This window comes from Canis lupus, chromosome 11, assembly GCF_011100685.1.
Source record: "Canis lupus familiaris isolate Mischka breed German Shepherd chromosome 11, alternate assembly UU_Cfam_GSD_1.0, whole genome shotgun sequence".
In the NCBI taxonomy this organism is placed as follows: domain Eukaryota; kingdom Metazoa; phylum Chordata; class Mammalia; order Carnivora; family Canidae; genus Canis; species Canis lupus.
The window spans coordinates 69,039,822-69,064,659 of record NC_049232.1 but is presented as its reverse complement, the minus strand read 5'-3'; the positions used below and the strand labels follow the sequence as shown (position 1 = coordinate 69,064,659).

General features: G+C 56.2%; 1 protein-coding gene across 4 annotated transcripts in view; it reads left to right on the top strand.

Moving 5' to 3' along the window:
* Positions 1-24,838, top strand: part of WHRN (whirlin) — an 82,061-nt gene that overhangs the window by 43,563 nt on the left and 13,660 nt on the right. For 2 of the 4 annotated variants that reach the window (XM_038553210.1, XM_038553209.1), the window contains exons 4-8: positions 17,634-17,836; positions 18,801-18,837; positions 20,037-20,249; positions 20,963-21,172; positions 23,591-23,623. In XM_038553210.1, coding sequence (XP_038409138.1) covers positions 17,634-17,836; positions 18,801-18,837; positions 20,037-20,249; positions 20,963-21,172; positions 23,591-23,623 — 696 coding nt within the window. The remainder of the gene's footprint in view (positions 1-17,633; positions 17,837-18,800; positions 18,838-20,036; positions 20,250-20,962; positions 21,173-23,590; positions 23,624-24,838) is intronic. The other 2 variants (XM_038553212.1, XM_038553211.1) reach the window with 1 other exon arrangement.

Sequence of the window (24,838 nt, the reverse complement as noted above, 5' to 3'; positions counted from 1 at the left end):
TCTTTAAAGAGGCCCCCACTAGGGCCATAATTGCTCCCAGGGAGGCTACTGGCAGAAAGAGAAACACTTCGTTTCTGCAAGGAGGCCTGTCAGGGTAGCAGCCCAGCTGCGACTTGCCCTGGTCACAGGATTCAAGTGTCCAGCTCCCCACCACTTGCCCCAACCCCGAAGTGTCCTGCCCACCGGAGGGAGGTGGCCCCAGGGCTGGCTGCAGGTCTCCTGATCCCTCATTTCCAAGTAGCTCAGGGCCTGGAGTGGCTGAGTGGCAGCTGACTGGCAAGGGAGGCTCGTCGGTGGCCCCTCCAGCTTCCCACGTGCCCTGCCAAGATCACTGCCCGTGCCTCGAGAGTGTTTGCTGGATCTGAGGTCAGCATGCTCCCCCGTTTGCTAAGGGCAGCCGTGGCATAGGGCACAGGTGGAGGGTCAGTAACCAGGCCGGGCGGTGCCTCGGGCACCTGACCAAGCACACGAATCACCAGGGTCTCTGTCAAGGGCTGCGGTTATCACGTCTGCACAACCTCGCAACCTGGAGGCGCGCATCACGCGCGGTTCTGCTCTGGTCACCGAGGGCCAGGAGGTGGCCAGGGCGCAGCAGGGTGGCCCACCTCCGCCCCCCAGCATCTCAGGTGCCCCATAGCCAGGAGGCTCCCGGTCTGGGCACCAGAGCCCTCAGAGGCTCTTTGCCTTTCGTGTCTGGCTTCTGGCTGGGGTCCCCGTCCTTCCCTGCGAGGGCCTCCCCGGGCCATCCTTCCACAGGGTGAACTCGGGCTTCCTCTGAGCAAGGTGGCTTCGATGGGGTGTCTAGGGCCAAGGTCCCGGGACAGAGGCAGGTCGAGCTGTGTTCTTTTTAAGCCCCAAGCCTCAGGAGGCACCAGACAGCTGTCGTGGGCTGTGCTGTTCATGGGCGCGGGGCCTGCGGGTTCGCGGGGCCAGGCTACCCCTGACCTCCGGGGGTTTCCGAGGCACATCGTGCCTTAAAACGACCTAAGTTTGTTCTCTCGCAGTTCTGGAGGCCAGAAGTCACCAGGCGAGGTGTGTCAGCAGCAGAGTCATGCTGTGTCCCGAGCCTCTGGGGAGACCCCTCTCTTGCAGCCTAGGGGGGAGGGGTGGGGGTCCTGGCCACCTTGGATTGTGCTGCACGCCCCCCGGCCCCCGAATCTGCCTCGGTCTCTGCACGTCATGTGGTCTTCCTGCCGGTGTCTCTGCGTCTCCGCTGTCCCTCTGCTTCCCCTTCTGAGGGTCCCCATCATTGGATTAGAGGCCCACCCCAGACCCGAGAATATCTCACCTTGAGATCCTTAATCGCACCTGCAGAGACCCTGTTTCCAAATAAGGTGACGCGTTCACAGGTATAGGGGTTAAGGTCTGGGCATAGCTTTTGGGGGTGCCGTCCACACCAACGTCCTGACAGGGAGGGGCAAGGTTCTGAGAGAAGACATGGGATGTGGATATCGCTGTGGCCATGGGGGGTCCGCCTCAGCAGATTTGGGGGGGAGACTGAGGTGCTGCACGTCTAGGAGGCGTGGACGGCCAGCACACGGAGTGCAGGGATGCACAGCACCACTCTCAAGTTGTGACAGGCCAGTGAGGAAGAAGGAAGGTAAATAGCAAACCAGCTCCCGCACTGTTAACACTGATGCTAGCCCACTGTTAACACGTCCCGCGCACCGCCCCGGGCACCTTGCATGCGTGAGCTCCTCTCACCCTCACGGCAACCTTACAAGAAGGGTTCTTACCCTTGCTCCCAGATGTGAGGCTCAGAGAGGTTCAGAGACCTGCCCAAGGTCACACAGCCAGGACGTGGTGGAGCTGGGACTCGAACCCAGGCAGGCTGACTCAGGGTCCTCGTAGTTACCCCCGCACCACCCTCCCTTGCGCTGGGGCCCGGGGAGGGGGCCGTCAGTCCAGGGCAGGAGGAGCGGTCGTGGCTGCAGAGAGGACACTTGCACTCCAGCTGGGCCCCGCTGGGCATCCGCTGGGTCAGCGCTGACTTGCCGGGGGCGTGTGCGGGCACCTGACACGCGAGCAGAAACCCCAAGGCCCACGCTTCCTGCCCCCGCAGTGTGCGGTCGGGTCGGGGTGTAGACGGTGGGAGATTAGGCGAGGCAGACGGGTGAAGGAAGGGATCTTCCGGGAGGACCAAGGCACAGAGACCTGGGCCGGGGGGCCGCTGAGGGCACAGGTGTGCAGGGGACAGGGACGAGGTGTCAGGGGAGGGGTGGGGGCCGGGGCACCAGGGGGTCAGGCTCCAATGGCTTTTCGCCGGCCTCAGCAGGTGGCTAGACAAACCTAGAGGTGAGTGTGTTAAATCCAAAGTCAAGGAGCTGTTTGCTGTAAGGCAGAGAAAAGGCGCGAACTTTTGGGGAATTGGGTGTCCCCAGACCCGGGTGGGGCTTTTGCTGGGGCTCTTGCCCCCAAATCGTTTGGGAAACTTTGCTGGGTTTTGTGTTGTTTTGTTTTGTTTTTAGTTGTCTTTTTTTTTCCCCCTCCCAGCTACTGGAGTAATAGATTCAATACATAACACGCGCACAAACAGATGCAGAAAGTGGGACCAGATGTCCTACCTCCTAAAGACAGCCTTTACTGACATCTTTTAGTTCTTTAAATATAATTCACATACCATAAAAACCACCCCTTTTAAAGCGTACAAAGCAGTGGGTTTTAGTGTATTCGCGAGGTTGCACAACGATCACCACTGTCTAATTACAGAGCATTTCCATCATCCCCCCCTCAAGAAAAAAAAAATAATTCAGAGTCGCCTGGGTGGCTCAGGGGGTTAGGCGTCTGCCCTTTGGCTCAGGTGGGGATCTCCGGGGCCCGGGATCGAGTCCCACGTCGGGCTCCCTGCTTCTCCCGCTCCCTCTGCCCTTCCCCACTGCACGTGCTTGCTCTTTCTTGCTCTTCTCTCTCAAGTAAATAAATAAAATCTTAAAAGAAAAAAATCCTATACCCATTAAGCCCATTAAGCATTCATTCTCCATTTCTGACTCTGTAGATTTGCCTATTTGGGACATTTCATATCAATGAATCATAAAGATGTGGCCTTTTGTCTGGCTCGCTTAGCATAATGGCATAGCCCATACCAGTAAATGCCTTTTTACGGCTGAAGAATATTCGATGCGCGCCCGTGGCACATCGTCTATCCACGCGCTAGCCGGTGACGCCCGGGTTGTCTCCATCTGTTTGCACCTCGATGCACGCAGCTTCTTGCGTCCCTATCTCTGTACGCTCCTACGCGACCGAGAGCACACGCCGTGCACCACGGTGCATCCTGTGTTTTTCACTTGCGTCTCCCCCACGCGATTAGGAACTTCCCAGAAGCGCAATTTGTAACAGCCGCGTGATACTACTCCATCCTGTGGCTGAATTATAATTCACCTCACCGTTCCCTTGAAGTCAGCTGTTTAGTTGTTTCCAATTGAAATAGGGTTTTAAAAAGGAGCAACAAATGAGAGGAACCTCTGAAGATTTTTCCAGAAAAGCTTAAACCGCCTCCAAGCCTATCTGTGCCAACAGGCCACTGAGCTCGGTGGGGGAACAGGAATGATTTATCCCAAATTACTACGAGTCAGGGGTTGGACTTGGTGATAGAAAGAAGATTCTTCCCCAGCGGCGGCACGGCAGGTTGGCCAAGGGCCCAGCCCATTCTTTCCCAGACCCCCAAACGAGGATGGGAGATGTTATATCAGGCCCGCCCCACCCCCTTCCCTCCCGGCCTGAGAATTTTTACGTATCTTCTTAGGACTGTTTTTGTTTCTTCCCTCACCAGCGTGGTCTTCACGTACAATCCTGAAAGCACAGAAAGTGAATAAAGAGCTTGAAATTAAGATCGCCTGTCTCATACCTAACGTGAGAACGACTTCCAGAATATCAAGGACTGATATTTTTATCAGTTTTTTTCTGAATACGGTCTAGTCAAATAATGTGACCAGGTTTTTACCCCTTGGAACCTTCTCTAATTAGCAGAAAACCTTAGCGTAGGTTTTACCCCTTGGAAACTTCTCTAATTAGCAGAAAAGCTTAGCGTTTGGCCTTTAGAGCACATTTTCTTTGTCATCTCCCAAGCAGAAGGGAAAACACCTTTCATTTTTTTTTAATTAAAGATTTTATTTACTTATTCATGAGAGACCCAGAGAGGGAGAGATAGAGGCAGAGACACAGGCAGAGGGAGAAGCAGGCGCCTTGCGGGGAACCCGATGCAGGACTCGATTCCAGGACTTCAGAGTCATGACTTGAGCCGAAAGCAGACACTTAACCACTGAGCCACCCAGGCGCCCTGAGAAAACACTTTTTTTTTTTTTGAGAAAACATTTTTATTGAGATGTAACTGACACACAACATTGCTGTACATTTAAAGTGTCTTGGAAAAAAAATAATAATAATAAAATAGCCTGGACTTCACGACTCAGTGGCAACCAACTTCTTTTTTTTTTTTTAAGGTTTTATTTATTTATTATAAGAGACAGAGAGAGAACAACAGAGACGCAGAGACAGGCAGAGGGAGAAGCAGGCTCCATTCAGGGAGCCCGATGCAGGACTCGATCTCGGGTCTCCAGGATCAGGCCCTGGGCTGAAGGCGGCGCTAAACCGCTGAGCCAGCTGGGCCGCCTTTAGTGGCAACTTCTGTGAAGAGTTTGGCATGTTCCTTCCCTGCCCCTTTAATACAATTGAAGGCCCCAAGAGGTGGCAATGTTAAGATAATATCTTAACACCTGGACTCAGAAGTAAAGCACGTTCACCGGAGAAGGTGTAGCAAATCATGCCCTCGTGGAAAAACCACTGCCACGAGTTTGGTGTCTGCCCTTCCGGAGCGCTCTGCTCACAGGGATGGGGGTAGTTCAGCAGAGCTGGGATCAGATGATTTGCTTTTCCTCACCCTTTGTGACAGTGGACCGTTCAGATTCTTCTGTTTCAGGAAGACCTTTGCAGAAAAAGAAGGTACACAGTGGTGTTTACAGGATCTCATTTTTGGTTTTGTTGGGTTTTTTTTAGAAAAAGAGAAACACATTCGTCGGTCCCTAGTTACATAGCTGGAGAGAGGGCCTGCGAGATTGCCCAGGACACTGTCACTGCTGATGACTTTTTAGTCTCAATCTGAGGGCCTGAGATGGGGTTTTAAGGGTAGGGAGCTTTAGGGAGCATGATTTGTACAGTTTTTATATTTATTATTATTTTTTTACTGTTTGACTATTTCCACTATGTTTATATTGTTTTTTTTTAATTTAATTTTTAATTTTTATTTATTTATGATAGTCACACAGGGAGAGAGAGAGGCAGAGACACAGGCAGAGGGAGAAGCAGGCTCCATGCACCGGGAGCCTGACGTGGGATTCGATCCTGTCTCCAGGATCGCGCCCTGGGCCAAAGGCAGGCGCCAAACCGCTGCGCCACCCAGGGATCCCCCTTTTTTTTTTTTTTTTAGATTTTATTTATTCATGAGAGACACAGAGAGAGAGAGAGGCAGAGGGAGAAGCAGGCTCCCCATGGGGAACCCAACGTGGAACTCGATCCCAGGACCCTGGAATCACACCCTGAGCCAAAGGCAGATGCTCAACCACTGAACCACCCAGGCATCCCTCCCTATTCATATTGGTTTTATAATTTTTAAAAAGTTTCATTGGAAAAAATTCAAAATATCCTACAGCATTAGTCTTTATGGTGTCACACTCCCACTTTATAGATATATCACGTGGTGTTTGATAAATTCCCAGGCGTTTAGGAGGGAGTCCGAATTATTATCATTATTGTTGGTAATTTGTTTGTTTTGCGTAGCCACGATGACTTTCTTGGGGGTTAATTCCCAGATGTAAAGCTGCAGAAGTTCTTGTGCCATTTTTGTCAAATATTTTTTTTAACTTTTATTTATTTATGATAGTCACAGAGAGAGAGAGAGAGAGAGAGAGAGAGGCAGAGACACAGGCAGAGGGAGAAGCAGGCTCCATGCAGGGAGCCCGACGTGGAATTCGATCCCAGGTCTTCAGGATCGCACCCTGGGCCAAAGGCAGGCGCTAAACCACTGCGCCACCCAGGGATCCCATTTTTGTCAAATATTTCTTCGCAAGTTTGAACCAAGGTGCCTCCAGCCGGCAAAGTGCCAGACACCCTGTGAGGAACCCTTCCTCGCCCAGATGGGGTAGTAGAAGCCTTTTAGTGTTCCGCTGTCTTTGGCTGAGTGCCTCCCTTGTGCTGAGCACCACCCATGTAGTAGCAGGATAAAGGGCCCCCCAAGGTTGTCTATGGCCTAATCTGCCCCGAGCCTGTGACTAGGTTGGGTGATGTGACAAAGGGGAATTAAGATTGCTCATCAGCTGACCTGCAGGTAGATGGGGAAGTGATCCTGGGCTATCCAGGTGGGCCCAGGGGGATCACAAGGAATCTGAAAAGTCGGAGAGGAAGTCAGAAGAGAGAGCCAGAGGGATGGCCGTGGGAGAAGGACTCGGCTGGCAGAGGCTGGCTCTGGACGTGGAGGAATGGGGCCACCAGCCAAGGAACAGGGGTGGCCTCTCGATGCTGGAAAAGGCTAGGAAATGGGCTGTGCCCTGGAGCACCCAGGGAGGAACGCAGCCCTGCCGACGTCTTGATCTTAGCCCCCATGTCGGACTTCTCTAGAACTGTCGGGTCATAAATTCGTGTTCTTTTCATCCACACAGTTGGTGGTAATTTTTTAACCTGTAATTTGTTATAGGAAATGAATACTGTGCAGACCGCGTTCCTGACATCGAGCACAGTGCTGGTCCTTCGCAGGTACTTGGTTCTCGTCCAGATGGTTCGGCGTTTTACTCATTTGCCCAGTCTTCCAAGACACAGAAAGTAGAATTGCCCCCTGCATACTGCTGTGCAGAGCAAACCTAGCAGGTCGAGTTTCTGCTATTTTTTGCAGCTCCTTTTGTCTCTAAACTGAGGGGTTAATAGGCAAAGAACTGTGATGCTTGGATCATTTCTTTTTCTTGGTTCTGTTATCCCTTTAAAACAGGTTCATTTATTCCCGCTGGCATTCACTGGTGTTTCCCCCATCTTTCTTTATTTTTATAAGATTTTTATTTATTTATTTGACAGAGAGAGAACACAAGCAGGGGGAGCTGCAGGCAGAGGGAGAAAGAGAAGCAGGCTCCCACGGAGCAGGGAACCCGATGCGGGACTCGATCCCAGGACCCCGGGATCATGGCCTGGGCTGAAGGCAGATGCTTAACCGACTGAGCCACCCAGGAGCCCTGCCCCCATCTTTAGTAATTTAATTTTACTCTTTGAGTAACTGAAACATCAAAACTATACCCAAAGAGTTGTGCTCAGGGTATCACACTGCTCTCGTGTCTTCCCTCCTGCCCATTCCCGCCTACTCCCTGGAGTCTGTGGGACTCCACTGCTGCTGTTCCTTTGTGCAGAAATAGGCAGGTACCCACATACGTTCCTCTTTCTTATCCGAACAGTAGGATGCTGCAGAGATTCTTTGGCACTGAAGTTTTTCAAAGTTGAGTATCCTGGCATGTCAGTGCTCAGAAATCTTCATCATTCTTTTCCACAGCTGTGTAGCATCCCCCCTCCCTCTCCCCTCCCCACATCACCCAGGAGGCTGCAGCAGGGCCTCGGTCAGCCACTCACCTCTGTACCAGCACCTGGGCTGTTTCCCATATTTTACAATGACAAACAATGCTCTAAGAATAACTGTGCTCATGTGTCTTTTCTTAGGTTTGCACGCGTATCTGCAGGGTGAATTTCCAGAAGTGGGATTTCTGGGTCAGATGGTAAATACATACATAGTTTGTGGACTGGTGCCCAGTTGCTTTACCTGCATCCCCACCAGCACGCAGGAGCGTGCCCGCCTGCTTCCCCACCGCTCCCCCAACAGGTGCCGTCAGGTTTTTAAGGGTTTCCAGTCCAATAGGCGAGAGATGGAATCCTGGTGTAGCTCATCTTTCTTTATAAGTGATGTTTTCTTTATAAGTGACGTCCAACATCTCTTTTCCACAGGACTAAAGACCATTTAAAACATCTGTTTTGTAATTTGTCCATGTCTTTCGCTATCCTTTTGGGATCAGAACTTTGGATTTTTTCCCCCCTAAAATTTAAGAATTATTTATACATTAGGATTAATTAGCCCTTATAGTGATCTATATTACAAATGCTTTTTTTTTCTCCCTGGTTGTCATTTTCTTTTGACTTTGCTTTTGATGTTTTTTTTTCCCCCCAGTAGAAAGGTTTTTTTAATCATCATTTTGTTTAATTATCAATCCCTTCTTTTTGTTAAATCTGAGTTCTCTTTAGAGAACTTTTCCTTAAGCCCCCACGATGTAGAGGATTGTACCCATTTTTTTAAATACTCCTATGTACATTTTCCCCTTTAGATGTGTTTGGCATTTACTCCTGTGTAGGATATGAAATATTGATCCAGTTTTATCCCTTTTCCAATGGGGATGTAGTTATCCGTGTACTTTAGCTTTGCCACAGAGATTTGCAATGTCACTTTTATCGTAAAATCCATCCCCATGTGTCCATGGGCCTCTTTCTGGCCTGTTCTCCTATTTGTCTGCCTGTGAGTCTGTGCTTCGCCATCTGAATTATAGAGGCTTAGAGCAGATTTTAGTGTCTGGCACGTCTTCTCGTAACTATTCTGTATAAGGATTTTCATAGCCATTTTTTTCATTTTGATTTTTTTTTTACTGTAAAAGGAATTAATAGATTCATCTTTAGAGCAATTTCAGATTAACAGTAAGACCGTGCAGCAAGTGCGGAGTTCCCGTATGCCTCACCACCACCACCCCGACCCTTCCCATAACCAATCCCCCTACTTTAAACATCTTCAGTGTTCTTACGACACTGAGCCGATATTGATGCAGTATGACTGTTGTCATTGCTACTTAAATTCCTAGTTTACTTTAGGGTTCGCTCTTGGCGTTGTACACATTGTGTGGGTTTTAACAAATGTGTGATGTCACACATCCACCATCACAAGAGTTCCGCCGCCCAGAAGATCCCCCGTGCTTCCCTTATCATCCCTCCCTCCTTCTCTGGACCCCTGGCAACTCTGATCTTTATTCGGTCTCCATAGTTTGCTTTTTCCAGAATGTCCTAGAGTCGGGGTGTACAGCGCGTAGCCTTTTCATGCTTAGTTACATCCACCGAAGATTCCTGTGTGTGCAGGTTTATTGTTTCACATGGACTTTTATGTCAGCTTATCTAACTTGTTGGTGTCTTCATCAGGATAATGTTCAGTTTTCAGCTGAGCACCAACTGCCATCCTAAGGATGTGGAATCCTTTCCAGGAACAGGGGAAGTTGTTTCTCTCTGTGGGTTCATTTTGAGTGTTTTCAGGTTTTCATCACCTAGGTGCTGCACGCTTCTTGTTATATTTATTTTTAAGTATTGCCTCTCTTCTCTTGCTACTATAAACGGGGCTTGCCCTGTCGTCGCATCTTCCAGCTGGCCAGTAGCTCGTGCGTGTGAAGGCTGTGGGCTTGAACTTGAAAACTCAGATTCTTGCAGGTCTGCGGAGCGGCCCGAAGCAGGGGATAGATAGGGCCGGGCCCTGGGAGGCCTTGGGCCTGTGACATCTCTTCTCAAGTCCTCAGCCTGTGTTCTGGCTTCCAAAATGAGGGACTGAATAAGCCTGCACCATTTTCCAGAATGTAATTGTAGCCGAAACCGAGCTATGATTTGTGTTTTTAATCCCTTTGGCTTTCACCTGATTGGAAAAGAAAAAAATGCAACGTTCTTTCCCTGCTGCAGTGTACAGGGCCGGGCCGCAAGCACCCAGCTCCCTATGTGCCCTGGCCTTGTCACACTCAACCTTTCCAGAAATGGAAAATGTCTCCTGCCTGTCTGCAGAAACAGAAAGGGGCAAGAGGGCTGGCCTGCTCGTGTATATGTTCGTGGTGAACACCGAACTGTGTGCTCACTTGCTCACTGAGTCTGTCAGGCACTTGCTGGGTGCCCCTCACAGGCCCTACAAGGCAGATGCAGCACACTGGCCCTGAACTCAGTGCTTACAGCTCAGCATGACCTCAAGTAAGAGCTGTGGGGCGGGCTGCCTGGCGCTCTGGGTGGGGACCAGCTATCCCTGCCTTGGAGGGGGTGGTCAAAGAAGGCCTCTTGGAGGAAGCATCAATTGAGCTGAGATCTGAAGGTCGAATAGGAGTCACCTACATAAGGAACAGAGGGAAAAACCTTTGGGGCAGAGAAACAGCATATGCAAAGGCCCTGAGGTGACCAGAGGCTCCATCTGGTTGTAGAACTGAGAGATAACAGGGGTGAACGGAGCAGAAAATGCTGAGGGAGAGAAGTGTGAGATGGGTGGATGGAAGTGTGAGCAAGGTAAGACCCCTCCCAGGCTAGGTAAAGGAGCTTAGAAGTCAGTGGGGAGTTTTAAGGAAAGTTTGACAAGATCAGGTTTGCAGTTCAAATTGATCCCTTTGGAGGACACCTGGGTGGTGGCTGAGTCGGTTAAAGCATCTGCCTTTGGCTGAGGTCATGGTCCCAGGGTGCTGGGATCGAGCCCCACATCAGGCTCCCTGCTCAGTACGGAGCCTGCTTCTCCCTCTCCCTCTGCTGCTCCCCCTGCTTGTACACACATGCGTGCTCGCTCTCTCTCTCTCTCTCTCTGTCAAATAAATAAATAAATGAAATCTTTAAATTGATCCCTCTGATACATAGGGAGATATATTAGGGTTCTCCAGATAAATAGAACCAATAGGAGAGAGAGAGAGAGAGGCAGGTAGGGAGGGAGGGAGGTAGAGATGAAATGTATCACAGGCGCTGAGCCACGTGATTCTAGAACAGAGAAGTCCTCCCGTCTGCCATCTGCGAGCTGGAGACCCAGGAGAGCTGGTGGTACGATTCAGTCTAAGTCCAAAGGCCTGAAGCAGGGGAGCCGATTACGGAAGTCTGAGTCTGAAGGCCCCACACCTCGGTTGGAGGCCTGAGGCCTGAGAGCAGCAGCACCGCCTGGTGCTCCAGGGGCAGGAGAAGTAGCTACCTCCGCCTCAGCAGAGCCACTGGATTCCCCCTTGCTCCGCGTTCTTGTTTTTCTCAGGCCCCGAGGGGATCGGACGCCGCAGCTGCTGCGGGCAGCCTTCATCCCTCAGCCTCCCGATCCAGACACTGATGTCTTCCTGACACCCTCACAGACACACCCAGAACTAAGGGTTCCCCAGCCGCGTGGGCATCTGTGAGCCCGGTCACGCCGGCACAGGCCACCACCACCACCCATCAGAGAGGATGCTGAGGGTGGGAGCAGGGAGGCCGGTTAGCAGCCGAGACAGCAGTCCAGGCCAGGACCCCGGGGCATGAGGGGCGATGGAGGGGAGGGAGTGGAGTAGAGACTGTTTTTGGAGGGGAGGGTGATGGGCCTGGTAGGTTCGGAGGTCTGGGGCTCGAGCCCTGGGACGGGAGTCCTGGAGGAGGTCCGCACCAGCGTGTGCAGCTGCCCCGCTCGGTATGGCAGCCACGGACGTGGAGCTAGTGTGACCAGAGGAATGCATTTTTAATTTTATGTAAATTCAATTAATCTAAACTTAAGTAACAGTGGCTACCGTATCAGACAGTACAGATGGAGAATATTTGCATTATCACAGGCAGTTCTTTTGGACGGCGCTGGTTGCAAGTGCCCGTGAGTCATCTGAGTGGAAACGTTGAGTGGACAAATGTTAAGTCTGGGGCTCAGAATAGCAGCCGGGCTAGGTTGCATGCTGGGTGTCCGTGGACAAGTGACTTCACCTCTCCGAGCCTTGTCACCCTCATCTGTGAAACCGGATGTTGCATCCGTGCGTCGTGCGGTGCTGCGTAAGCGTAGAGCTCCGCTGCGGGAGGCAGCTGGCCTGGAGAGGCCCTCGCTGGCACGGATACCTGTTACTCCCCCTGCATCGGACCTCTCTAATTGCTCTGATACGTTTCCTTGGATGAAAGAACTCCCGGGTGGCTTCTCCGCCCTGGCTCCGGCTTTGATGCAGAGTGTAGGGCCTTGAGCAAGTCGTTTCCCCTTACTGGCCTCCGCTTCCCCGTTGGTGATGTGGGCGTTAGAGCAGCCCCTCCTTGAGAGCTGGCCCACACGCCGAAGAGAGTGACAAGCACTGCCAGCCGCTGAGCTCGTGTCGACAGAAGGAACCAGGGGCGCCTGGGTGGCTCGGTCGGTTAAGTGTCCGACTCTTGGTTTCTGCTTGGGTTGCGATCTCAGCGTCCTGGGATCGAGCCCCACGTTGGGTTCTGCACTCAGCGTTCAGTGCTCAGTCTGCATGAGATTCTCTCTCTCTCCCTCTCCTTCTGTTCCTCCCCCCGCTCTCTCTCTCTAAAATAAATAAAATCATAAAAAAAAAAAAGAAGAAGAAGAAGGAACCAGAAGGAAGCGGGGAATCCTACCAGAGGTCAGCATGCACAGGCTTTGCCAGGTCCGTCCGTGGCGTTTCTCATGGGGCCCTACGCTAGACCAGGGGCTTGCGTGAAGAGCTCACCCCGGCGCAGCCTGTGCCCCCAGCCTCTCCAGGAGCCTTCTTATCTTAGCATTTATCTTGATCCTTTTTTTTTTTTTTTTCTAAGACATGGACAAGGTTTACTGACTTCTGAACTGTTGGGAAAAACTAGTGTTGTCTCATTAAAACTGCATTGCTCACTTGTACCCCAAAAAACCCCCCACAAAAGCCCATTAAAGTTTCATACCTGACATGGAAGACTATTAAAGATTCATAATTGTAATAAAACCCTTTCATAGAATTGGAAATTGTCATTGTGGTGATGCTACAGTCAGCGGGGTCCTCCTCTGAAGCTGCAAAAGCCATTTCGATAAAGGCTTGGGGAGGTGGCGAGGAAGGGCCCGAGAGCGCTTCCGTCGGGGCCCTCGCCCAGCGGCTGGCACTGGGGAGCGTGTGCGGAGGGGATGGACGCCCGCCTCCCACCGAGCTGCCTGCAGGTTTCTCTCCTGACTCTCCCTGGGGGGGGAGCTCAGGCCTACTGTCATCCCGCCACGCCACGGGTTCTTTTGGCTCCTTCGTTCTCAGTTCCCTTCAGCAGGCAGGAATAGAGCACCTACTGTGTGCATGACACAGAGCAGGGGGCTGAGGGATGGAAGACAGAAGGGAGAACGAAGGCTGCATCCCAGCCCTGGTCACTTTATGTCCTGGCCTCAGTCTCCCCATCTGTAAAATGGGGGTAACCGTACATACCTCGTAGATGTGGTCAGAACGTGATTCAGAGGAAGCTGAAGGCAGGGCTCAGCGGGGAGGCAGGTGAAAAGATAGGGCATGATTTTGAGTGTCTCAGAGGACAGGTCGCTTCAGGGACCCTGTCAGCACAGTTTCTCAAAAATGCAGCTAACAGGGGACTCCTGGGGGGCTCAGTGGTTGAGCATCTGCCTTCGGCCCGGGGTGTGATCCTAGAGTCCTGGGATCGAATCCCACATCGGGCTTCCTGCCTGGAGCCTGCTTCTCCCTCTGCCTGTGTCTCTGCCTCTCTCTCTCCCTGGGTCTCTCATGAATAAATAAATAAGATCTTTTAAAAAAATGCACATCTAACATTAATTGAGCACTTACTGGATGCTAGACACTATTTTACTGCATTCTGTGCACCCGTTCAGTACATATTCACTGAGCACCTACTACGTGCCAGGTGCTGTTCTAGGTGCTCGGGCTCCAGCGGAATCTATCAACTCCCTTAGTCCTGGAACCCACAAGGGTAGGCACTGACGCTACCCGCATTTTCCAGGGAAGGTAACTGAGGCACAGAGCGGGGGGGTTACCCAGGGTCATGCAGGTGGGATTAGACCGGGCAGGCCGACTACTGTGCCTCACATGCCCTGCCACTTACTCTGTGTCATTCCAGAGCACTTGGTGTCTCATTCCTGTTTTGAGGGAAGAGATGCCTAGAACGGTGAACTTGTTTTCCCTGGGTCTCTCAGGGAATAAGAGGGGACCAGCAGTCGAGGTGGGTCAGTCCCAAGCCTGCAGAGCGCCTTGTGCCGCTTGCAGGGCCTCCTCCTCTGTGCTCCTCTGCTGGCCTCGGATCCAGAGGGAGTGAACTCCTGCTTCCTGGTGGTTGGCCAGGTCTCTGTGCCCTCCGCAGAGTGTCCCAGATCTGAGCCTGTCACCTGATGGGCTGTGGATGATGGAGGAGTCTCTCCTCTGCCTTAAAATAAAGGTCATTCCCGTGGTCCGTCCCCTGGCACCGCCTCCTCCCCACCCCGTCCCTGGTGATAAACAGGATGCCTGTGGTGACAAATAAAATGAAGCCAGCTTTATTCGTTTATCCTCCCGTGTCTTCCCCATCGGCATCCCGTGTGCAAGCTGAGCACTGTCAGACACTCGATCACACCGCATCTGTCTCCCCTTTCTCCGGGGGGTCGTGTCCTGAGGAGCTCTGGGTGGCGTGGGTGTCTTCTTGCTCAGTTAGCCTCAGAGTCTGGGCTTCGCCGTGGCCTCGCTGTGGCCCTAGGCACGTGCCCGTGCGGTCCGGGCCTCAGTCTCCCCATCTGTAGGAGACTTTGGACCACCCTGGCCAGCACGGCATCTCGGCCTCCCTGCTTGTTGCCTCTAACTCCGGGCTGGCGCCGGGGGCCCAGAGGAAGGAACACTGCCCTGAATGAACACATGGCACTCAGTCCTGGCGGGGAAGGAGCCCGATCAAGGCCTTGAAACATGCCATCTCCAACAGGCCAAGGCAAAGGGGCAGGGGGGCAGGTGGGGAGGATGGGGGCCTCCCTGCCCTTCACCGTGAATGCCCCCTGCCAGCCCGGACCACCGGGAATAAGTGGCAGCGGTGCCAAGAGTGTGCAAACAGCTGGGCTTGCGTCCTGGCTCTTTTCTCCCATCCCGTGTGACCTTGAGCAAGTCGTTGACGTCTCCAAACCCATCCCCTCGGTTTGGAAGGGGAGCGAATGAACAGGCTCCCGTGGGCCGGCGGGCCCCTTGGATTCTCCAGCCTCCCGGGCCTTGCCGGTGGTATCGAGCCCACCCACAGAGAGGACACCGAGCCTCAGGCTGTGCTCAGGAGCAGTGCAGGGCCGCCCCCTCCTGTTTCACGGTTGTCCGGCCGCGGAAGCAGGGGCTTCTTCCTGCTGCACCGTGGGGACGAGACCCCACACCCCACAGCCTGCACCGGGCTCTGAGCGGCTGGGGAGACCCCGGATTTGTTTCAAGTGGCTTGTGGACTCGCGGCGACAGTGAGCCAGCCGACCCCTGTGCTGACGGCGCTGTCGGACCCGGGAAGCCCTCCAGCGAGTGCAGAGCGTGACCGAGAACCGGACACAGAGACGCGGGAGCGTCTCACACCAACTCAGATGCCGTGGGCGGCTGCGTGGGGACCCGAAGCTGACCCTGTCTGGAACTGGGGTTTTAAAACCGACGCTGCTTGGAAAAGAAGAAAATTGGAAGGAGATTGAGAAGATGGGCTCACGTAACCCCATTCAGTTGGGGTTTCCCAAGTGTGACTCCCGTTCCACGCCCGTTCCCCCGGCGGGCTGCACACGAACCCCACGCCGCCTACCCGGATCTGGCGGAGGTTTATTTATTCAGCAGGCAGGAAGGGAAATAGGACCAGCACCACGGCCTGGTGATTTCGGGGATGTGAATGCAGAGGATGGGGTGGCAGTAAGTGGTGTGCTGGGAAATCACGGGGCTGCACAGGTGACAGGTGACAGGTGCCGGGCTCGGGGCCAGGGAGAGTAACTGGAGTTTGGAACCACCGTGTGCAATCAGGGCTCCCCCCGCCCCAATTGCTCCCCTATGGTTACACCACACCCCAGGGTCGTCAGATTTAGCGCATCGAAATACAGGATGCCCTTCTAAATGTGTCCCAGATAACGGATGCTTCCTTTAGCCTATATCTGGCCTGTGCGGTATTTGCGATGGACCCCCCCACCCCAGGCCTCCCTGGAGGGCCGGGTGGGTGCTCGCGGAGATGAGCGGTCTTCCCCTGGGGACCCGGCGGGAGAAGCTCGTGCACTAAAGGGTGTCCTGACGTGTGCGGGCTCTCAGAGGCTAGTCCCTTTAGTTAGACTGCTGGGACGGGAATAGAGTGTGTAGGGAAGATGACGACCGATTCCCTTAACAAAGCCAAAGCTCTTGGGAGAGATACTGGAGGAAACAGAGCCCTTGAGCGGACGGGAGGTGCGGGCAGGCTGCAGCCGGAGCTGTGGGGGGGCAGCGGGTGGCAGAGGGGGCCGGGCAGAGGACAGGGAGGTGGTGGAGGGGGGTGGGCAGAGAGCAGGGGGTGGGGGGTGGCGGAAGGGGGCCAAGGCCGGGCAGAGGGCAGAGTGCAGGGGGGTGGTGGAGGGGGCCAGGGTCGGGCAAAGGGCCAGGGGCCGAGGGCAGAGGTGGGGCCGTGGGGCACGGGCGGGGGTGCCGGGGCCCTGGCGGGAGGCACCCTCCGCGCTCAGCAGGGCCCGGTGCACAGCGGTCCTCTGCTCTGCTGCTCCGCTGGGGCAGGCCGACGGGAGGCAGGCCCAGCTGGGGCCGCCGAGACAGGGTGGGAAGGGGCAAAATCCATCCTGCGTAAGCACTTATTAAGCACATGCTGTGTGCCAGGCGCAGAAGCAGGGGTTGGGTCTGGTCTTCGGAGGCCAGCTGGGGCCGCCTAAGCTCTCGGCAGCCCGGGTGCTCATGGGTGGTGCGGAAAGACTCAGACCCGCAGGTATGGCCGGGAGCCCTGGGAAACATGCTGGTGGCAGGAGACATTTGCAGGACAGTCCTGGGCTCGCACCTCATTTTTACACCCGAGGAAACTGAGGCACAGAAGCCTGTGGGGGATCCACTTGAGCTCACGTGGCACGGAAGTAGCAGAGTCGGGATTCGACCCCGGCTGTGATGTCCCTGAGAACCCTTAAGCCCTGACCACAGTGCTCTCCTGGCCCCTGGGGCCTGACCCGGAGCCGTGAGCAGGGCAGGGGGGGCTGGGGGAGGGAAAAGCAGGCAGGACCCTGGGCCTTGTGGGGCTGCCCTTCAAGGCCGCGGTGGGGAGCCCTCCCGGCCAGCAGCGCCCCCTCCAGGAAGAGCGAGGAAGAGAAGCCGCCCCGTGTCGGGCATCCTGCCCTCCAGCCTCCTGGGATTCGGTGATGGGTTCCTGTGTATGGGAAGGCTACTTTTCTTCCCCCTTTTATTTTTTGAATCCTTCCGCTAAAAAAAGGGGGGGGTTCACGTTACAAAATAAAACTGCCTCCTCGTAAGAATCCAAGCGATATGTTATTGCTTTAATGGGAGGCTCGTTTTCTCACTTACTCCTTCTTTCTTGAGTAAATTAAAATGTTTGTATTTTAAGGAAATACGTGCGCGCTTGAGGTGTAAACCTCTCAACCCCGTGGAAGCGTAGAAGGGAGATCACGGAAGCGGGCCTCCCCGTGCCTCGCCCTGCCCTGCCCAGCCTAACCAGGCCTCTCACGGGGCTGTCGTCGTCTGGATAAGGGGCCTCTTGAGAAGCCGGCTGTGGACTCACCCCTTGAGGGGAAGTGGCCCTTTGTAATGACAGCAGCGTGGGCTCGGGCTCAGGATGGGGAGGTTGGCTCTGCCACTGACTTGCTGCGTGACCCGCAGGCGCCCCCATAACCTCCCGGGGCCCCCGTGACCTCCTCGGCAGGCTGGGGTCGGGACTCGGACGCCCCTGGCGTGAGCCAGTGTCCTCCAAGCAGCCCGGGTTACTGTGTCCCTTGGTGGTCCTGGCAGGTTGGGGACCAGATCCTGGAGGTGAACGGGCGGAGCTTTCTCAACATCCTGCATGACGAGGCGGTCAGGCTGCTCAAGTCATCCCAGCACCTCATCCTGACGGTGAAGGACGTGGGGAGGCTGCCCCACGCCCGCACCACGGTGGATGAGACCAAGTGGATCGCCAGTTCCCGGATCGAGGACGCCACCGCAAACACGGCAGGGTCCGGCTGAGCCCCTCGCCCCTTGTGAAGCCCCCTGCCGTCCCTTCACCACACCCTGACCTGTGACGATTCTGAGAGCCCGGGGTCCCCATACCAGGGTCCTCTGCATGACCCTGGGCACGTCCCTTCTCCTCCCCGGCCTGTTTCCGTGGAGAGCTGACCTGCATAATCCAGCTCCCGCATTCTTTATCTTGACGTCATTTGGGGCCCTTAGCTGCTTCCTGTGGAAAGGGGGGGCTCCCGATCCCTGCCCCCATCCAGCCCTGGGGATGAAGACCCTGCGAATGACCTGAGGAAAGGGGTCTGGGAGTTAGAAAGTGACTGTCATTGCTGATGGTGCCAGGTGTCCCCTTTGGATTTCCACCAGGAGTCTCAGAGCGGCAGCGACACCCAGAGCATCGCGCTCCCTCTTCCCTCCTTCTCTCCTGCCTCCCTCCCCTTTCGCCAGCACAACATCATAAATTTTTTAATTAGCTGCCAACATTTAAGGGGCCATCAGGTTTCCCATGGGGAAAAACAAGCAAACAGCAGATTTCTGGCTGCTTTTAAAATTAGGCATTCTGGCGGCTTGGGCACATGTTTTTTCATGAAATTGGGCTGGAGCTGAGCTGCACCTGCGAGCTGATCTCTGGGTCTCCAGTTTGCCCCCCCCCCCCCCGCCCCGTCTTCCCCCGCCCTAGGGCTGGCCTGTCCCCTGAGGCTATGGGCTGCTGTCTCCTGTCCTGTTGCCTGCCTGGGCCTGTAGGGTCGGAAACGAGTCAGGAGCCCACCTGGGCGTGGTTTTAGACGCGCTGCCCACGTGGCTGATGGGGAGGCCAGAAGCGGCGCCGCTGCCCAGGGGTTCCCGGTCCCTTGAGGTGCCCCAGCGAGTGGGGCCAGGGTGCCCTCGACACGCGCCCCTCCCTTGCTCGCGCCTGTGGAACCGCTCGGTCATGCAGCTCAACACATCTGTGTTTCTCCACAGGTTCCCTGGGGATCTTCCCACGGAAGGAACAAGCAAGGTAGGGCACTCTCCACCTGCGGCCATCCTCGGCTTCGTCACGGTCCCCATGGGGGGTGAGGGTGGGGGCCGGGCCTGGCTGGGTGTGCAGAGCCACTCGCGTGCATGCCCTCATTTGGGACGGGCAGCCCACTGATGGTCCGTCCGTCCTCCACTCCCCGCACGTTGCTGAGCGCCACCAGGTCTGGGCACCACCCCGGGCCCTGGGAATAATTGCACTGAACAGAACCCATCGGATCCCTGCCCGCGCAGAGATGACGCCTAGACACAGAAAATCACACCCGCGCACACGGGTCTCTATAGTCACAGAAGTCGTTGGGTGCCGTCAGGAGAGGTGCCGGGAGCATGAGGGGGAGTAGCAGGTGGGACATCTGATTCAGGTGGGCTGAGAGGCAGACGGGAGGGCGAAGGCTCTGTGGGAGTCGGTGACGCCGTAACTTGGGCTTGTGCCCTGAATGCCAACTAGAAGCCACACCAGAGTCTGGTGCAGGGGCGGGAAGGGGTGGTCTGGTCGGGAGGCGCAGCGTGTGCCAGAGCCCCGCGGCGGCAAAGGGCCGCCTGGTGGAGGCAAGGAGAGCACGAGGGGGTGCGGTGAGTGAGCACGGGGTGGGAACCTAGTGACCCCAGGCGGGGTCCCTGGATCACACGGGGCTTTGTGGGCCGCCTGAGAGGCTTGGCTTCTAGCCTGAAATGCTGGGACATCATAGAAGGGCTTAGGCAGGGGAGCGAGACGAGGGGAGTCATGTTTTCACAAGATCATTTCAGCAGCTCTGCGTAGCTGATGGGGGAGGCAGAGGGGATGACGGGACACCCACATCGTCGTGGCCACGGCTCCAGGTGATGCCAGAGGCGGTGGCGGGAGGGCAAGGGGGTGGATGCACATCTGCGCTCTACTCAGGAAATGAGGTGACTTATCCCCGATTTAGCAAGGGGGACACCGAAGCCTGGGGAATGACTTGGAAACCACACACTGAAATTGCTCCGCTCTGAACGGTGCCAGGATCTGATGAGATGACACGTGAAAGTGCTTTGCAACCGCACGAGCCGCCCCGTCTGAGATGGGGCCTGTAACCGGCCTCTCCTGCAGGAGTCCCGTGGAGGCCGAGGCCATGGGGCGCCCCCATCCCTCCGCTCGGCCCCACCCCCACCCCCACCCAGGAGCAGCTCCGAATCCCCGGCTCCCTGTCACTTGTCTTTCAGCTGGGATTGTGCAAGGGGCCGGCTGGCTCCCAGGTGACCCTGAGCAGCCTGGGCCACCAGACGCGTGTGCTGCTGGAGGAGCAGGCAAGGCACTTGCTGAACCCGCAGGAGCGCGCCACCATGGCCTACTACCTGGAGGAGTACCGCGGCGGCAGCGTCTCCGTGGAGGCCCTGGTCATGGCCCTGTTTGAGCTGTTCAACACCAACGCCAAGGTGACGACGAGGCCCTCCTCGGAGGCTCTCAAGGGCTCTGCAGCACCCCCTGCCTCCCTCCATCCCCTGCTCCTTTCCTGAGAACCCAAAGAATCAGGGTGGAAACGGCCCTGGGCAGAGGCTAGTGACCGAGGCGGGCTCCTTGCCCCGGGGAAGCCAGCCCACAGACTCCTGGGGACGGGGGGCCCTGACGAGGTGGCTGTCAGTGCTGAGCTACCTTGAGAACCCTCTGGATTGCTCTTCAAAAGCAAGGCCGGGGCCCGCCCCAGGCTGGTTAACTCCACTCATCTGTGGGTGGGAGCCCGCCGCGAGCCCCCAGGGGACTGTGCGGTGCTGCCAGAGGAGATCCGGGCTCCAGAGGCTGCATGAAGGAAGAAGTGATTAAACCCACGGGGAGTGGTCGCATGTGGGGAGGCTTAACAGAGGAATCGGGGTTTGGAGAGAAGTAGGGAAGGGAGTTCCAGGTGGGAGAGACGGGGCTTCTGGGTGTGCTGGGGGGCTGCAGCCACGCGGGCGTGCCAAGATGCCAGCGAGGACGAGGTGACCCGGCGTCCAGGCCACACCATGCATGGACGTCTCCCGGGGCAGGGGGAGCCACAGCGGCTTGAAGGAAGCCGGTGGCCAAGTCTGCCCGCGGTCGTTGGGAGCAGCAGGCGATGGGCCCGCCTGCTGGTGGAGCTCCGGCTGACGGCCCTGCTGGTCTCCATCCCCAGTTCTCGCTCCTGTCTGAAGTGAGGGGCACCATCTCCCCCCAAGACCTGGACCGCTTCGACCACCTGGTGCTGAGACGGGAGATCGAGTCCATGAAGGCGCGCCAGCCCCCGGGCCCTGGGGCCGGGGACACCTACTCCGTGGTCTCCTACAGCGACACGGGCTCGTCCACAGGCAGCCACGGCACCTCCACCACCGTCAGCTCGGCCAGGGTGAGCTGCCCGCGCCCCGTCCCTGGCGTGCTGGCCCGCGGGGGCCGGGGGGCCTCAGGATGCCGGCTGTGCAGTGAGACGGATCTAGGTGCGCATCTGAGCGCCACCCCTTCCTGGCTCTGTCCCTTGCCTTTCCGAGCTGCAGCTTCTTCCCTTGGAAAAACCCCATCGTTTGGAGGCCCCGCGCATGCCCAGCAAGGCAGGCGTGGGCTCGCGGTGCGTAGGGGGAGGCTCGGGACAGAGGTGAAAAACGCGGGGGATGAGACAGAAAAATCAGTAACGGCCCACGGGAGGATCCCACCAGAAACCGTGGCGGGGCCTTCCTGGGGGTCATCGTGGTGGCATCTCGCCTGAGACGCACCGTCTTGTCTCTGGACCCCACCCTGCCTCTCTTCCCAGACTCTCCAGACCCCCAGAAAAGCCTGGGGTCCCTCCTGGGTTCTGCCCTCAGGATGCTCAGAGGCAGATTAGCCCCAGAGGCCTTTGCCAGGAAGGAGCAAGGGAAGAGGCTCTCAGGCCACGCGGGGCTGGGGGTCAGGAGAGCCCGCGTGCTCACGCTCTCCTCTGCTGTCCTTAGATCCCTCGTCACCACTGCCCCGTGGAAAGGGTGGGCGGGGGGTGGGGTGGGGGGGGCCCGCATTTCTCAAGCCCTGCTGCTCCCAGATGCTGGAGATCTTATGGGTGGAGTCTCCGGAGCCCTGGGGCACACGCAGTCAGTGGGCCTGCTGGAGGAGCAGAGCCCGGGGGTGCACGCCGCGGTTAGGGGCCCGGCAGGGAACAGCCCTGGGGAGCCTCTGCAGCCTGCCCATCCCAGCAGAGCTTTGGTTCCTCTTTAGCTCTGGGGATCTGGGTTTCTGGGGAACTTCTATCCCTCTGTCTCCTATCCCTACCATTCTGAGTCACCTTCCTCCCCTTCTGAGTCCTGGTCCCGTCCTGGGGTGCCCGGCAAGCTGCCAGGCACTCCTCTAGGGCTCTGGCTGTGGCTGCAGTGGAGGCAGTGCCAGGCCTCGGGACGAGCAGATCACGCTTCTGGAGCAGGGAAGAAGCGGTCCCCCCCGCCCGGGGCTGGCTGTGTGTTTGGCTCTGTGCACGTGCTCCGATGGGGCACCCAGGTGATGAGCTGGATGCAGGGGGCAGGGCCCTGGCCCGAGGGGCCGGTTCTCTCCGGGGCCAGCTCCATTTCCATTGAGATTGGCCTCGGTAATATCCCTGTGGGGCTTCGGGGGCCCTGAGCCTCTGCTCTGGGGGTTGCAGGCTGTAATTCTGGGCTAGTCCCTTTAGAAACGGGGATGGGAGATCCAGTGGGGGGAACGGGGTGTGTTCTAGCCTGGGAGGCAGGACATGTGGGTTTGAGCCCCGGTTTCCCCGGGCCTCAGTTTTCCCATGAGGAGAATGGCCCAAAGTCTTCGTCCGAGGCCCTGATGGCCGTCAGGGTGACTGTTATGTCCAGCTCAGCACTGGCCTGCCGTGGCCTTGCCCAGCCCCGGGGTCGCCCCCAAACCTGAGAGGTGCTGCCCCCGCCCCCAGTCTCGGCCCCATGCTTCACTGCCTGGTGCCTCAGTTTCCCCACTTGCACTGGGACAGGGATGCAGCTATGCACAGCCTGTTGGGAGGATTAAATGAGGAGTAACCTTCCTGTTGGCACCGGCATCCCAGAAACGCCATCCAGACCCCGAGGGCAGGTGAAGCTTCTGCTCTTACCCACTCCCCCCACCCCCACCCCCGACCCGACTGGAGAAAACCACCTTGAGGATTTGCATCCAGGGCCTTGCAGACATTTGGAAACTTCTGGAAGGCACTGGATTGAGGGTCTGCTACCCTCCCTCACTCTTCTCATGCCGCAGGTGCCCTTGCATGTACAGCCTGGAGCCCCATCCCTCAGACTCAGGGCTTCACTGCCAGCTTAGGGCTTGGGCCTCTGTGAAGTCCAGGTTTTCTCTGGTCCAATCTTCGGAGCAAAGTCCCCCTTCAGGCTCTGCCTTCCACTAGCAGGTGTGACCTTGGACAAGTCCCCGCTCTTCTCTGGGCCTCCCGTTTTTCCATCTGCCAAATGGGAGTGACGATCTAGCCTTGCCTGCTGGCCAGTGCCAGGGTGGCCCCCGGGTGAATAGCCGTCGTCTATTCCCAGCTGCCATCTCTGCAGAGCCGCAGCGGCCCCAGGTCTCCTGCGAGGACGCAGTTATGATGGAGGAGTGCTAGTTGTGGCAACAGGGCCTTCTCTTCATCCGTCCTTTATGCCCGCCCCCCCAGGCATCTAGGGGAGATAGGGGATTTTAGAGAATCGTGTTCATTGTGCCTTTCTCTGGGTGTGTGCATGCGTGCATGTTTGGCAGAGGGGGCGGCTGCTGCACCCACCCCATCCCTGGTATTTATTTGATGTATTTTTCTTTTTGCCTTTTGCCCACCCATCCTCCCCAGGAGCGGCTGCTGTGGCTTATAGACCTGATGGAGGTACCGTCCTTCCTGCCGGGCGGGGCTGGGGGGTCTCTTAGGTGGGGTGGAGGTAGGGGGGCCGTGGCCCTTCCTGCCACCCCCTTATGTCTGCACCGAGCCCCGGTGGGAACTGGGATCCTCCTTCGTGCTCGCTGTCCCTCCTGTTGGCCAGCCCATGAGGTTTCCTCAGGCTTTGGAGTGGGAATGCTCTCTGCTTAAACCCCAGCCCCTGCCCCTTCCTTGCTCTGTGACCTCAGAAAGGGATCTTACCTCTCTGAGCTCAGTTTTAGGATCTGTAAGATAAGGATGATAATTTCTGGGGTGTGGAGCCGTTGTGAGACCTCTTGCCCCTCCATAGGCTATAAGCTCTGTCTGGACTGTTCTCTTTCCCACTTCCCATGGCCTGGCTGTCCCCTGCAGGTGCATCAGCCCTGCGCTCACGGGTCACCTCTTCCCCCAAGACTTCCCTGATTCTCTGACTTCCCTATGGCTCCTCCAGCCCCCTGAGCGTCCCATTGTCATGACTCTTGTCTCATCATATTCTAATAATGTTGACAAGCCTGGCTGGCTACTCCCCCCTCCCCCCCGCCCACAGCGGCTACTGTGTCTGAGTCACCAATGAATCCCTAGTGCCCAGCCCAGAGCCTGACCCATATTAATATCTGAGGCCATTTTTTTTGGTTTTTGGTTTTAATTTAAATTTGATTTGCCAACATGTAGTATAACACCCAGTGCTCATTTCATCACATGCCCTCCTTGATGCAACTGGGGCCTTACCTAATAATAAGCACTGCTGGCATTCGTCGAGAGTTCTTTGTGGCATCGTGATAACACTTTCCAATTGTGTCTTCTTTGACCTTGCCGGTAACTGGGAGAGGCAGGTACAGCCACGATTCCCATTGTACAGAGAGGAAAGCCAAAGTCAGAGAGGGAAGCCACTTGGTCCAGGTCACTCTGCTAGTGAGTGGCGGAGTCGGGATTCAGTATTTATCTACTCCCCACTGAGTGCCCGGCACTGGTCTGCGGGACCGACACGTGTCCGTGAGCTTTTACTGCAGTGACACTGAACCCCCAAATCTAGATGGACAAGACCCCACGGCATCTCTTTCTTGTGATCACCCAGCTCCTGTCCCTCATGCAGCTCACCTGCTTCCCTGTCTCTGTTCAAACACCTGTCACATGGCTCTAACCTCCTTCTGAGTTAGTCTTCCCTGGTAAATAGGAGGGACCGGG